General features: G+C 40.7%; 1 protein-coding gene across 1 annotated transcript in view; it reads left to right on the top strand.

The window, feature by feature from the left end:
• LOC146402805 (uncharacterized) overlaps nt 1-15,362 on the top strand; it is a 104,048-nt gene that overhangs the window by 835 nt on the left and 87,851 nt on the right. Inside the window, exon 3 of the mRNA XM_084965713.1 lies at nt 194-393. Within this exon, the coding sequence (XP_084821839.1) occupies nt 194-393 (200 nt within the window). The remainder of the gene's footprint in view (nt 1-193; nt 394-15,362) is intronic.

Genomic DNA, 15,362 nt, shown 5'->3' on the forward strand with positions numbered 1-15,362 from the left:
GACGAGCCACCACCGCAGCCTGAAGCGGGTGGGGGCGGTGCAGTACGAGGGGAGCCCAAAACTCCTTGAGTGCGTATATCCAGCTGCTTGGGCTTCATGTTCAGAGAAACCATTATTATTTCTCAGAGTACTTGTACTTACATTATTTCATTGGCTCTTTCAATAACCCAATACGGTTATTCCCATTTTACAGGGAATAAACCCAAAGTTTTGGTGACTTGCCCAGGGTCACGGGGAGACTCCTGTGCTTTCTACCACTGCGCGCAACATTCTTGTAATACCGTCGGCGCTTCTGAGGTTGGCTATGCTCCAAGTAGTGATGGAAGGAATGGGGTTGACCCCCCCCAACCCCACCCCTTGCTTTCACAAGAGAACATAATGGCCCTTGAAAAGGTGAGAACTCGAGCACGCACATATTTTGGCACCAATGCATACATGTATATTTCCTCAGATAATCTTAAGTAAATTTAAAAATAAATTTCAGGCTAAATGAGCTACCAGGCCACAGCCCCACATATTGGTCTCATCCTCCACCCATTTTCCCTAGGAACTCTTAGAAATATTCTTGTACAGAGAAGTGGGGAATTAGGGAGAAGACAATGATGTTTGAAAATTAATAAACAACAATAAGAAGAAAAAAAAACCCTTTTGATATGAGCAAAGCAAACAAAAGGTATGTTCCCACTGGAGTCTGAGACAGTGAGAGAAAAAGCTGGCTTACTCAGTCTATACCAGACCTGGAGAAATTTGCATCTTAATTAACCTACAATGACACTAAATTTGAATAATTTTTTTTTGAAATACTTGCCCATATTTCATGGGCTAAGATTTTTTTTTTCTTTTTGATGAGGTAACAAATAACAAGACAATCCAAATGTGTACAAGGGAATATTTTTATAGTGATGATGGGTCAGCCAAATGAATCAAGGCAACGAGGAATCTAAAACAATTCCTCAAGGGCAAGAAATTTTTGGCAATGGTGTGAAGTCAAAGGTAGCTTAAGGAAAAATAGACAGCAGTCAAAAGCTGCAATGAGAATAAGGAACTGTGAAAAGCCAAATGATTTGGCAAGAAGTCAGGGATGAATTCATCAGTTAGGATTCTACCACATAGCTGATCCAAGAAACTAAATAAAAAAAAAAAAAAAAAGCAAATGTAAAAGACTCCTTGTAATAGTTCACAGTAAACTTAGTAAAGGGCGGGGTCTTTTGTTTGCTTTTTATTTTTTTAATGTCTGAGGGTAAAGTGGAAAGAAATTAGCAGGAACAAACTCCCAGTAGAGCAAGCTTCTACTGTATACCAGATGCCTGGTAAACACTGGGAATTCAAATATGAGATGCAGATTCTTGCTCTTTAGGAACTGATAGACTAATTAAGGAGAAGAGCATATAAACTGACTATTTTAAACAAAGTGGCAGCTGTTCTGAAGATACTATTGACAGGATGCTACAAAAGCATCTTAATTAAAGAAAGGAAGGTGTAGGGGAGAGGGGTGGATAGATAGGAATTGGAGCTGTTGGGGAGAGCTGAGTGTTTGTACATTTCAGACTGAGGGACCAGAATGTAATGTTTAGATTTTTTGAATTGAAGGATGTCAGGCTGATGATGAGTGACTTAGGATGAAAATGAATAAGTAAGTAATGGTCTAGTTTTTAAAGATTTGGCAGGCCAAGTAAAAGTCTCTGGATTAAAGCGAGGATCTTGAGCGAGGAACACAAACTATCTGCAATTCAGTTAGAACTCTCCCATGGCAATGTAGGATGATTTGAGGGGAGGCTAAACTCAAGATAGGGTGACCAGCTCTGAAACTATTGCAAGATCCAGGCTGAACCTGATGGAGGTCTGAACTAGTGCATAGGGGCAAGGATGGAAGCAGGTTTCAGGAAGCATTCAGGAAGCCAGTGTTTGTTGGATGGAAGGCTGACATTTGGATAGATAATGTGCCATTAAAAATTTTTTTTAAATTATTATTGTTGGAGTTCCCATCGTGGCTCAGCAGAAATGAATCTGACTAGCATCCATGGGAATGCAGGTTCAATCCCTGGCCTTGCTCAGTGGGTTAAAGATCCAGCATTGCCATGAGCTGTGGTGTAGGTTGCAGACTCGGCTTGGATCCTGCGTTGCTGTGGCTGTGGCATGGGCCAGCGGCTATAGCTACGATTCCATCCCTGGCCTAGGAACCTCCGTATGCCATGGGTGTGGCCCTAAAAAGACCAAAAGAAAATTATTAAAATGCAGTTGATTTACAGTGTTTCTTCAAGTTCTGTTGATCAGCAATGTGACCCAATCACATTTCCCTGTGCTATACAATAGGGCCCCATTGTCCAGTATGGGTGGGTTTGACAATGGCTTATGTGGACGTTTGAAGGGAGTTTTGGTAGCCTGAATCTGAAGCTGAATGAAATGCCGGAATCAATACCATACAATCATACAGTACATAGTTGGACATTTGTGAGACTGTGAAAATAAATGTGCTGTATGTCTGACTGCTTCCCCTGTATAAGTATATTAAACTCCCTATAAATTTCATAAGTTACGTATAAACACAGTGAAGAAAAGGGCAATCACTTTTTAAATTATAGAGACACTCCTCAGCCTTCTATTTGCCTTCATCAGGACATTCTTTTATTTATTTATTTATTTTGTCTTTTTAGGGATGCACCCGCAGCATATGGAGGTTCCCAGGCTAGGGGTCAAATCATAGCTGTTGCTGCTGGCCTATACCAGAGCCTCAGCAATGCCAGATCTGAACTGCATCTGTGACCTACACCACAACTCAAGGCAACACCAATCCTGAACCCAGTGAGCGAGGTCAGGGATCGAACCTGCAACCTCATGGTTCCTAGTCGGATTTGTTTCTGCTGTGCCATGATGGGAACTCCCAGGACATTCTTTTATCCCAACATATTTGCTTTCTGCCCGGTTAGAAGCTTTTTGTGGTGTGGCTCTGTTTCCATCTATGCACATAAGCATTTTTCCCCCTTGCCCAGGATGTGTGAAGCAGGTGAGTTAGAGACAAGCTGCCATGTTTCTGTAATAGAAAGTCAAGAAATTTAGATTTGGAAATAAAAAGCAATTTGCCTACAATGGAACTACAGTTTGCAGAGAGTGGTGGATTAGAGTGTGTTTAGGAAATCCAGCTGTGGATATGCATTGAATGGCTATGTGAGTTTAAATGGGGAAGCCATGTGCCCCTTTGTGGAAGACATGAATGAAGTACCATGTCAGGAAAACAACTAAAGAAGCATGCACAACTGAGTTCGTCTTCTCCCCTTACACCGTCAATTGCCCCCCCACCCCCAGTTACTTGCTCTAATAGTGAAAACTGCTGTTGACTCCATGTTTCTGATAAAAGTCTTGGACTTCTTGAACATTTCCCTCTTCTTCATTCTACTGCACCCAATGTGGTCTGGAAGTCAGCAGGTGAACCTACGTTCACACCCTGACCCTGGCACAAGCTAGCTGTGGGCAAGTTCCTAAAATTCTCTACTCCTTGTTTCCTCATTTATGAAACGGGGATCATAGTAGTCATCTCACTGGATGAAGACTAAATAAGAAAATGGTGGTGGTAAAGCTTCACTGGTGATTCCAGTGGGCAGCTATATTAGTTTGCTAGGGCTTCAGTAACAAATGGTGCCTTAAACAACAGAAATTTATTCCTCCACAGTTCTGGAGGCTGTGGGGGAATAAATCAATTTCACTTGAACTAAAATAAAAATTTCAACAGGGCAGCACTGCCTCTGGATGCTCTAGGGGAACAGCCATTTCTTTCCTCTTCCTGCTTCTGGTAGCTACCAACATTCCTTGGCTTGTGGCTTATCACTTAAATCTTCAAGGCCAGTATCTTCAAGTCTCCCCATTCCTCCCTCTTGTAAGGTTACGTATGATTGCATTTAGGGTCTACCTACCCAGAAAACCAAGGATAATCTCCCTTTCTCAAAATTCTTAATCTCCCCCAATTGCTTCAAAGATGCCTTTCCCAAATAAGGTAACATTTATAGGTTCCAGGGATTAGGATCTGATGTCTTTGGGAGCTACTTTTTTTTTTTTTTAAAGTTTTCACAACAGCCAAGGTTGAGAATCTTCATATGGTAGGTAAGGAACTGCCTCAAATGGAAAGTTTTGAAAAAACAAGCATGTGAGAGGAGAGTTTTAACCCATAGTCTGTGGGCTTTCTACCTGTGTGCCCAGTGTAGTAGTAACCACTAAATATATATGGCTGGTTAAGTTTAAACTAATTGAAATTAAGTAAAGTTAAAAATTCAATTCCTCAGTCACATTTGCTTGTTTCAAGTGCTTATGGCCTCATGTGGCTAGTGGCTACCATATTGGACAGCACAAATGTAGAACACTTGCACAATTGTATAAAACTCTAAAGGACACCTTTGTATAACGCCCTCCCCCCAAATATGTGTTTCTAGATGCATATGTTCACTATTCTGGGGACAAGATCTAACAAGACACAGGCTACCAGCCTTGACAAAGACTAGCCTGAAGATGTGTTTAACTGGCTCATTGTTTAAAAATTGAATTGGTTCCCAACATGTAAATTTTGATTCATTACATTAAAAAAAAAAATCCACACAACTCACTTGTTTTGGAAAACTGAAAAATCTAGGAGCTCTGATCCTACATTATCCCAGGGCAAATGTTATCTGCTACCCGCTTTGGAAAGATCATGCATTCCCCAATTGGTCAGTCTCCCCACCTGCCCCTTGCCATTTCTGTCACTAGCCTAGCTCCTACAGGTAGTAGAATTTTAGATGTCTGGTCTTCATCTTCTATCTGATTCTCAAAGATGTCCAAAATCATTGCTTCTCAAACTTGGGTGTACATACAGATCACTTGAGGATCTTGTTGAAATGCAGATTCTGATTCAGTAAATTTGAGGTGGGGGTCAGAGTTTCTGCATTTCAGACACATTCCTGGGTGATGGTTATGTTTGGAAGGCAAGCCTCTGATTGAATCTAGGAGCTGGTTCATGATGCCTATCATCAAAAAAACCAAGGTAATATCCGTTTTCCAGAATAATGTAATGGAGAGCCAAATTTAAACATGCCAGAGACATGTTCTAAATATCAGACAGGTCACAGCATTAGTAACAGTACTGAGTAGTGTGTAAATGAGGTTTCTCCCCCCATCTTTAAAATACCTTTTTGGAGTTCCCTTCATGGCTTAGCAGTTTACGAACATGACTAGGATCCAGGAGAATGCAGGTTTGATCCCTGGCCTCCATCAGTGGGTTAAGGATCAGGCGTTGCCATGAACTGTGGTGTAGGTCGAAGATGTGGCTCGATCCTGCGTTGCTGTGACTGTGGTGTAAGCCAGCAGCTGCAGCTCTTATTCACCCCCTAGCCTGGGGACTTCCATATGCCTTGGGTATGGCCCTTAAAAAAAAAAAAAAAAAGCCAAAAACCCCACCCTTCTTTGGTATTTAATAGTGAATTTGTACCAATTAAAACAGTTTAATGATTGCATAATATGGATAGAGGTGTTTTTAATTGCCCACTCAGCACATGTTTTTGAGGTAAAGTCTTCCTGAGATACTTAGCATAAATCATTTTGCCAAAATATCTGGAGATAATCAAACAACTTGAAAATGATATACATCTCCCCAGTGTGGATTCTTTGATGGTCAGTTAGGGGTGAATTCTGATTGATGATTCTTCTGCCAGTTATGACAGTCACAGGGCTTGTCCCAAGTGTGGCTGCTCTGAGGCTAAATACAGGTTGAACTTTGAATAAAGGTTTTTCAAGAAAATGCCTCAGAACTGAAAGACAAGAATCCACAGATGAAAAGGGCTAGCACTTCATCCCTAGCACAAGGGATGAAGACCTGTATCATTATGGAATTTCTCAAAATATGGGACAAATTTAAGATCCTAAAAACTTGCAGAATCTAACAGAACACAAATTAAAACATTGACAAACAGGATGGTATTAGATTTCTCAGTCTAAACAGCAGTGAAAAGTGTCATCAAAATCATGAGGAAAATTATTTCCAATTTAAACCCTGCTGAATCATTATTCAAAGTGAGAAAAAGGACATTTTTGGGCATGCTAAGTATAAAAAAAAAGTTACCTCCCATGCATCCTTTCTCGGGAGGCTATTGGAAGTCTACCAAAAAGAGAGTGAGCTAAGTAAGAAGACATAGATAGAGGATTCAACACAGGAGGTAGTTAAAGAAATTCCCTGGAATGTTGAAAGGCGATTGCAGGTGGCGATTCAGAGTTAAGAAGTGGAGGGGTGGAGAGCTCAAAGAACATGGCTTTATGGGGGGAAAATGGTGCAGTGGAGTACCAGGTGTGTTTGTTTTGTTATGTTCCAGTGTTGAGAGGAGATTACTTTGGCTGCAAAAGTGGAAGAATTAGTGATAGGTACATAGACAACTAAGCTAAGGCAGAAAACAATGTTATCATTTATCATTAGTCCCAGGTAAACAAAATGGTGTACAAGGAATTTGGAGTTCCTGATGTGGCTCAGCAGTTAGCGAACCTGACTAGAATCTATGAGGATATAGGTTCGATCCCTGGCCTTGCTCAGTGGGTTAAGGATCTGGCGTTGCCATGAGCTGTGGTGTAGGTTGCAGATGCAGCTTGGATCCCAAGTTGCTGTAGCTCTGGTGTAGGCCAGCGGCTACAGTTCTGATTGGATCCCTAGCCTGGGAACCTCCATATGCCGCAGGTGCGGCCCTAAAAGACAAAAAAAAAAAAAAAAAAAAAAAAAATAATAATAATAATTATAGCATATTACAAGGCTTAGCTATGGATAATATTTACATAGTTGCAATAATGTAAACACCAAATTCTGATCTAACCAATAGATTCGAAGCATATTGGAAGGATTGGAGTTTGGAGAGGAGAATTCTGTGTAATGAAGGTACTTGAGGATGCGTGAGAACCAAATCCTTATCTTCCTTAATATGACCTTAATATTATTAAAGTGAAATATCAAAAAGAAATAGGTATATCAAGATATTTTTAAAAGTGTAAGTAAAGCCCCATGGAAACAGCTATAAGAGATGAAAGCAGATGCAGTCTGGGGAGCAGGACTTAGTGGTAAGATGGGGAAGGGACTACCCTTGTTCATTCTATGTCTCATAGATCAATTTGACTTTTCAACTGTGTGTATTATGACATTGGTTTTAGAAAATAAACTATAATTGCACCCCCCATTCCCCTTAAGCTGTCTATATTGGGCTTACACCCTTACCCCTCACTTGTCTTCCCTGTTGCCAAATCGAATTCACTTATTTTATTTATCTTCTCAGCATTTCACATTAACTGTGGCATTTCTTCCACTTTGAACTCTCTGTTCTTAATTTTTTCACCACTCCTCTGTCTTGAGGTTCTCTTATTCTGAGCACTCTTTACAGTGGTTTCTCTTGCTCTGAAATTCCACATTTTGTTTTTGTCATTTCAGGGCTGCACTGGCTGGGGGTTGAATTGGAGCTGTAGCCACTGGCTTACACCACAGCCACAACAACACCAGATCCAAGCTACACCACAGCTCAGGGCAACACTAGATCCTTAACCCACTAATCAAGGCTAGGGATGGAACCTGCGTCTTCATGGATGCTAGTCAGATTCGTTTCCACTGAGCCATGACAGGAACTCTGAAATTCCATATATTAAGAATGTTCCTGGGAATTCCCTTTGTGGCTCAGTGGTTAACGAACCCAACTAGGATCTATGAGGTGTGGGTTCAATCCCTGGCCTTGCTCAGTGGGTTAATAACCTGGCATTGCTCTGAGCTGTGGTGTAAGTCCCAGACACTGCTTGGACCCCTCATTGCTGTGGCTGTGGTGTAGGCTGACAGCTGGAGCTCTGATTTGACCCCTAGCCTGCGAACTTCCATATGTCATGAGTGTGGCCTTAAAAAGCAAAAAAAAAAAAAAAAAAAAAAAAAAAAAAAAAAAAAAAGAATATTCTCCATTGTTCTACCTTTGGTTCCTGCACTTTTTCTTACCCCACTAGGCGCTCTTTGGGGTAGCTCATCTATTTCTGTCTATGAGGACTCAACCACCGTCTCTAAACTAATCAGTTCCAGTTTATATCTGAGCCTGATCTTTTTCTTGAGCCTCCTCTCCATAGAGCTGAGTGCTTATCAGACATCACCACTTGTTTGTTTTACAGGTACCTTAAACTAAAGATAGGTTACTTCTCTCTTCTACCTTCGCCTCTTTTCCCTCCTTATCTCCTGGACTAGCACCACCATCTACCCATTCCTCTTAGTAGACTTCTGGAGTCTTCTAGATATGTCTGTTTCACTCATGTGCAAGGTCTGAGTTCCATTCATCTTTGTGCTTTGTGTGTCCTTTGTTCCCTTTATAGTGGCTGGCACATTGATCTCTACTTAATTCATGTTCCATAAATACAGAAATAAAAAGAAGAGGACCAAATTGATAAAAAGGGATAGTTTACCACTAGAAGTGGGATTATGGGGATGGGCTGGAAACAAAAGGATATGAAATTTGATTTATATTGCTATAGGGAGTCCAGGGTAAGGTCTGAAGGAGATAAAGGACAAAAGCAAACTGTTAAATCTGAAATTTAGCAGAGACTGTTCAGACAGATTTAAAGGCATGGTTACTAGAGAAGACTGATACTCCATGAGGAGGAGAGCCCAGTGGGTCAGAGAGCTGCTGCCAGTGCACACTTTGGAATAAAAACATAATGGCTTCATGACATTTTAATGTGAAGAGACAGAGATAATACATTTCATACAGTAGAAAAATCCATGTCTGAGAAGAGAGTAATGCCCAATGAGAGGGAGTTGGATGGTGGTACTTCAAAGTCTGCTGTAACTTTGGACATTTAGCATGTTGTTCATATGGAGTCTTGCTTCTCACTTCTCTCCCAAGGCAGGGGGGGCCCAGGCATTTATGAATTGGTTCTCCATAAACAAGAACTAAACACTTGTGCTGTGTTGGTTTCCTAGGGCTGCCATAACAAATTACCACACACTTTATGTCTTAAAGCAAGAAGAATTAATTTTCTTATGGTTGTGGAGGCTAGAAGTCTGAAATCAAAGTGTTGGCAGGCCACACTCCCTATGAAGTCTCTAGAGAAGAATCCTTCTTTGCCTTTTCTAACTTCTGGTGGGTGCTGGCAATCCCACATCACTCTAATCTCTGCCTCTGTCCTCCTCATCTCTTTGTCTTACCTTTTACTTTTAAAAGGATACCAGTCACTGAATGTAGGGCCCACCCTAATCTAGTATGACGTCTTAACTAACTATATCTGAAAAAAAAATGCATCACATAAATAAGCTCATTCTGAGCTTCCAGGTAGACAAGAATTTTCGGGGAAAACTATTCAGCTCAGCATGGTGCCTTTGCCAGCTAGCAGTTTATTGAAATTCACCCTTCTTTGCCTGCTTCATAAACATGAAATTGGCCTTCTAAACATTTTCCCTTTACCAACAAAGCTTGATCTTAAGATCTCTAGTAGGGGGGTGCTGGAGAAACGTTGCAGGAGGAGGGGCTTCCCTTCCTGTTCTGGTGTGCCAGGCTTTTCAAGATGCAGTAGCAGCAGCAGTATCCTTCTGCACCCTCCTGGGCAGTTTCGGTTCCTAATGCTGCTAGTGAGATGCCCCGCCTTGTGCTCTAGAGGAAGATTTCCAGCAAGCTCCACTACCATGGTGCAACAGGGACTCCTCCCTATCCAGCAAGCCATGGCTGTACGCTGCACAGGGGGTATCTAATAATCAAGTGGACAGAATGACACACTCTGTACATGCAAGTCAATCTCTTACCCAGGCACCCCAGTGATTGCTTCATGGGCCATAAACAAAGTGGCCACAGTGGCAGGGATGGAGGCCATGCATGGGCTAGAAAACACAGACTCATCTACTTAAGACCTACCTGGCTAACATTACTGCTGAGTGCCTAATCTGTCTACAGTAGAGCCAATGCTCAGCCTTTCAAATGGTGCCACTCCCCATGGGGACCAACTAGCCACCTAGGGGCAGGTTGATTACACTGGATCTCTTTCTTTTTCTTTTTTTAAATTAATGAATTTTATTACATTTATAGTTGTACAAAACAATCATCACAACTAAATTTTATAGCATTTCCATCCCAAACCCTCAGTACATCCCCCACCCCCCAACCTGTCTCATTTGGAAACCATAAGTTTTTCAAAGTCTGTGAGTCAGTATCTGTTCTGCAAAGAAGTTCATCACGTCCTTTTTTCAGATTCCACATGTAAGTGAAAACATTTGATGTTGGTGTCTCTTTGTCTGACTGACTTCACTTAGCATGATAATTTCCAGGTCCATCCACATTGCTGCAAATGCCGTTATTTCTTTCCTTTCAGTGGCTGAGTAATATTCCATCGTGTATATGTACCACATCTTCTTGATCCACTTCTCTGTCTGATGGGCATTTAGGTTGTTTCCATGTCTTGGCTATTGGTGTATAGTGCTGCAATGAACATTGGAGTACATGTGTCTTTTCGAGTCATGGTTTTCTCTGGATAGATGCCCAAGAGTGGGATTGCCGGATCAAATGGAAGTTCTCTTTTTAGTTTTCTGATGAATCTCCATACTTTTTTCCACAGTAGTTGCACCAATTTACATTCCCACCAACAATGTAATAGGGTTCCCTTTTCTCCACACCCTCTCCAGCACTTACTGTTTGTAGACTTTTTGATGATGGCCATTCTGGCTGGTGTAAGGTGGTACCTCATAGTGGTTTTGATTTGCACCTCTCTAATAATGAGTGATGCTGAACATCTTTTCATGAGTGTTTTGGCTATCCGTATGTCTTCTTTGGAGAATTGTCTGTTTAGACCTTCTGCCCATTTTTTGATGGGGTTGTTTTTTTTTTGTTTTTTTGTTTTTTTTTGGTATTGAGCTGCTAAAGGTGTTTATAAATTTTGGAGATTAATCCCTTGTCGGTCGATTCATTTGCAAATATTTTCTCCCATTCTGTGGGTTGTCTTTTCATTTTGGTTAGGGTTTCCTTGGCTGTGCATAAACTTTTAAGTTTAATGAGGTCTCATTTGTTTATTTTGGTTTTACTGTCGTTGCTTTAAGAGGTGGATCTTGAGAAGATGTTGTCGTTTATGTCAGAGAGTGTTTGGCCTAGGCTTTCCTCTAAGAGTTTTATAGTGTCTGGTCTTCTATCTAGATCTTTAATCCATTTTGAGTTTATTTTTGTGTATGGTGTTAGGGAGTGTTCTAATTTCATTCTGTTACATGTGGTTGTACAGTTTTAAAGAGATATTTGTACATCCATGTTTGTAGCATGTTCTTCACAAACTATGGAAGCCAAGCAAGTGTCCATCAACAGATGAAGAGATGAGCTAAATCTGGCATATGCACACAATAGGATATTATTTAGCCTTAAAAAAGAAGGAACTTCTGACACACACTACAACATAGATGAATCTTGAAGATACAGTGCTAAGTGAAGTAAGTCAGGCACAGAAAAGCAAATACTGTGATTCCACTCACATAAGTGTAATCAATAAGTGTGATCAAATTCACAGAAACAGAAAGTAGAATGGTGGCTGCCAAGGGCTGAGGGTGGAGGTGCCGGGAGTTGTTGCTTAATAGATACTGAGTTTCTGAGTTTTCAGTGTGAAAAGAATTCTGGAGATTGGTTGCATAACAACATGAATATACATCACACTACTTAATTGTACACTTAAAAATGGTTAAGCTGGTAAATTTTGTTATGTATATTTTGCCACAATTTAAAAAATTTAAGAGTCTATAAAATAAAATTTATAGATAAGATTATTCAGGAACCAGTGGAAAAATTGAGGGAAATTAAAGACTGAAATAAATGGAGTGATACCTTATGTTCATGGATTAGAAGACCTGACGTTGTAAAAATGACAGTTCTTTCTAAAATTATCTGTAGATTTAATGCAATCCTAATAAAAATTTCAACACTTTGTAAATTAAAAAACTAATACTGGAGTTCCCGTCGTGGTGCAGTGGTTAACGAATCCAACTAGGAACCATGAGGTTGCGGGTTCGGTCCCTGCCCTTGCTCAGTGGGTTAATGATGCGGCGTTGCCGTGAGCTGTGGTGTAGGTTGCAGACGCGGCTCGGATCCTGCGTTGCTGTGGCTCTGGCGTAGGCCAGCGGCTACAGCTCCGATTTGACCCCTAGCCTGGGAACCTCCATATGCCATGGGAGTGGCCCAAAGAAATAGCAAAAAAAAAAAAAAGACCAAAAAAAAACCCCAAAAAACTAATACTAACATTTATATGGAAATACAAAGAGTTAAGAAGAGCCAAGACATTCTTCTTTTTTTTCAATTGAATTATAGCTGATGTACAATATTATATAGGTTACAGGTATTCCATATAATGATTCACAATTTTAAATGATATATTCCATTTACAGTTATTATAAAACATTGGCTGTATTCTCTATGTTGTACAATATATCCTTGTAGCTTATTTTATTTTATTCTTATTTTTTAATTAAAGTATAGTTGATTTACAGTGTTGTGCCAATTTCTGCTGTATAGAAATTGCCTATCCATTCTTTTTTTTTTTTTTTTGCCTATTCTAGGGCCACACTTGTGGCATATGGGGGTTCCCAGGCTAGGGGTCAAATCACAGCTGTAGCCACCAGCCTAAGCCAGGGCTACGGCAATGTGGGATCCGAGCTGTGTCTGCTATCTGTACCACAGCCCAAGGCAACACTAGATCCTTAACCCACTGAGCAAGGCCAGGGATCGAACCCGCAACCTGATGGTTCCTAGTTGGATTCGTTAACCACTGAGCCACGATGGGAACTCCTGCCTATCCATTCTAAATGTAATAGTTTGGATCTACTAACTCCAAACTTCCAGTCCATCCCACTCATCTCCCTACCCTCTTGGCAACTACAAGACTCTTTTCTGTGTCTGTGAGTCTGTTTCTGTTCTGTAGATAGGTTCATTTGTGCTGTGTTTTAGATTCCACATATAAGTAATATCATGTGGTATTTGTCATTCTCTTTCTGACTTCATTTGGTATGAGAATCTCTAGTTGCATATTTTATATATCTTTATTTTATACATAATATTTTATACCTCTTAATCCCCAACCCTATATTGCCCCTCCCCTCTCCCTCACCCAATTGGTAACCACTAATTTGTTCTCTGTATCTGTGAGTCTGCTTCTTCTTCGTTGTTGTTGTTGTTATATTCACTAGTTTGTTGTATTTTTTAGATTCCACATATAAGTGATATGATATGGTATTTGCTTTTTTTTTTTTTGTCTTTTTGCTATTTCTTTGGGCCGCTCCCATGGCATATGGAGGTTCCCAGGCTAGGGGTCAAATCGGAGCTGTAGCCACTGGCCTACGCCAGAGCCACAGCAACGCAGGATCCGAGCCGCGTCTGCAACCTACACCACAGCTCATGGCAACGCTGGATCCTTAACCCACTGAGCAAGGGCAGGGACCGAACCCGCAACGTCATGGTTCCTAGTCAGATTCGTTAACACTGCGCCACGACGGGAACTCCTGTTTGTTTTTTTTAATGTTGAGTTTTATGAAAAAGAGCCAAAACACTTTTAAAGGAGAATAATGAGATGGTGGACTTTGTTCTATTGGCTAGCAAGACATATTAAAAATCTGCAGTAACTGGGAGTTCCCGTCGTGGCGCAGTGGTTAATGAATCCGACTAGGAACCATGAGGTTGTGGGTTCGGTCCCTGCCCTTGCTTAGTGGATTAATGATCCGGTGTTGCCGTGAGCTGTGGTGTAGGTTGCAGATGTGGCTCGGATCCCACGTTGCTGTGGCTCTGGTGTAGGCCAGTGGCTACAGCTCCGATTTGACCCCTAGCTTGGGAACCTCCATATGCTGCGGGAGCGGCCCAAGAAATAGCTAAAACGACCAAAAAAAAAAAAAAAAAAATCTGCAGTAACTTAAACAGTATAGCATTAATGTAAGAATAAATAAATATCAATGAAAGTGAAAGTTTCCAGGAATAGATCCACAAATACACAGATAGCTACTCAATGTGTGACACAAATAACACTGCCAGAGAGTAGGTGAAGGGTGATCTTTTCAATAAATGATGTTGGGTCAATTAATTATTAAGCAGAACTAAAATGAAATTTTGTCTCTACCTCGCACCATAAACACAAATCATTTCTAAGTCAATTGTAGACCTAAATGTGAAAAACAAAGCAATAAAGATTTTTGTAATGTAATGTAGGGAAACATATTCAAGGCATTGGGACAGGGGAGGTTTTTAAAATAGAACATTAAAACAGTAACCACAAAAGGAAAAAAATGATAAATTTGTCTTATTAAAATTCAGAACTTCTAGTCATCAAAAAGCTGAAAGGGCAAATAAGGGTGGGAATCCCAGGATGACAGCCGCACACCAAATAATTATTTAGTCTCGGAGTTCCCTTTGTGGCTCAGTGGTAATGAACCTGACTAGTATCCATGAGGATGCATGAGGATGCAGGCTCCATCCCTGGCCTTGCTTGGTGGGTTAAGCATGAGCTGTGGTATAGGTTGCAGATGTGGCTTGGATCCTGTGTTGCTGTGGCTGTGGCTGGCAACTAAAGCTCTGATTCAACCCTTAGCCTGAGAACTTCCATATGTCGCATGTGTGGCCATAAAAAGCAAAAAAAAAAAGCAAAAAAAAATTTGTGTTCATTGCTGTGAGCTATGGTGTAGGTTGAAATGTGGCTCGGATCTGGCATTGCTGTGGTTGTGGCGTAGACTGACAGCTGCAGCTCTGATTCAACCCCTAGCCTGGGAACCTCTATATGCCACAAGTGTGGCCCTAAAAAAAAAAAAAGAAAAAAAAATTGTCTCATTTTAGGTAGTAGCACTGAAGATAGAGCTCCAGTATTTTTTGTTTAAAAACATATGGCATAGGAGTTCCCATCATGGCGCAGTGGAAATGAATCCAACTAGGAACCATGAGGTTGCAGGTTCGATTCCTGGCCTTGCTCAGTGGGTTAAGGATTAGGCGTTGCCGTGAGCTGTGGTGTATGTTGCAGACCTGGCTCGGATCTGATATTGCTGTGGCTGTGGCCTAGGCTGCCAGCTGTAGCTCTGATTGAACCTCCATATGCCATGGGTGCAGCCCTAAAAAGCAAAGAAAAAGAACATATGGCATAACACAGGGAATTATACCCATTATCCTATAATAACTGTAATGGAATATAATATAAAAATTTTGCATCACTAAGTTATACACCTGAAACTAACACAATGTTGTAAATCAAGTGTACTTTAATAAAAAATAGTAGTTAAAATTTAAGTTTATTTTTAATTTTTTATTGAATTATGGTTAAGTGTAATATTATGTTTTGCAATACTACATAGTAATTTGACATTTGTGTGCATTATCAAATGATTAGCACAATAAGTCTAATAACCATCTGTT

Source organism: Sus scrofa, chromosome 6 (assembly GCF_054392235.1).
Source record: "Sus scrofa isolate SSC_HxYL_T2T_F1_AM1 chromosome 6, Sscrofa_HxYL_maternal_Yorkshire_Landrace_v2.0, whole genome shotgun sequence".
NCBI classification, from domain to species: domain Eukaryota; kingdom Metazoa; phylum Chordata; class Mammalia; order Artiodactyla; family Suidae; genus Sus; species Sus scrofa.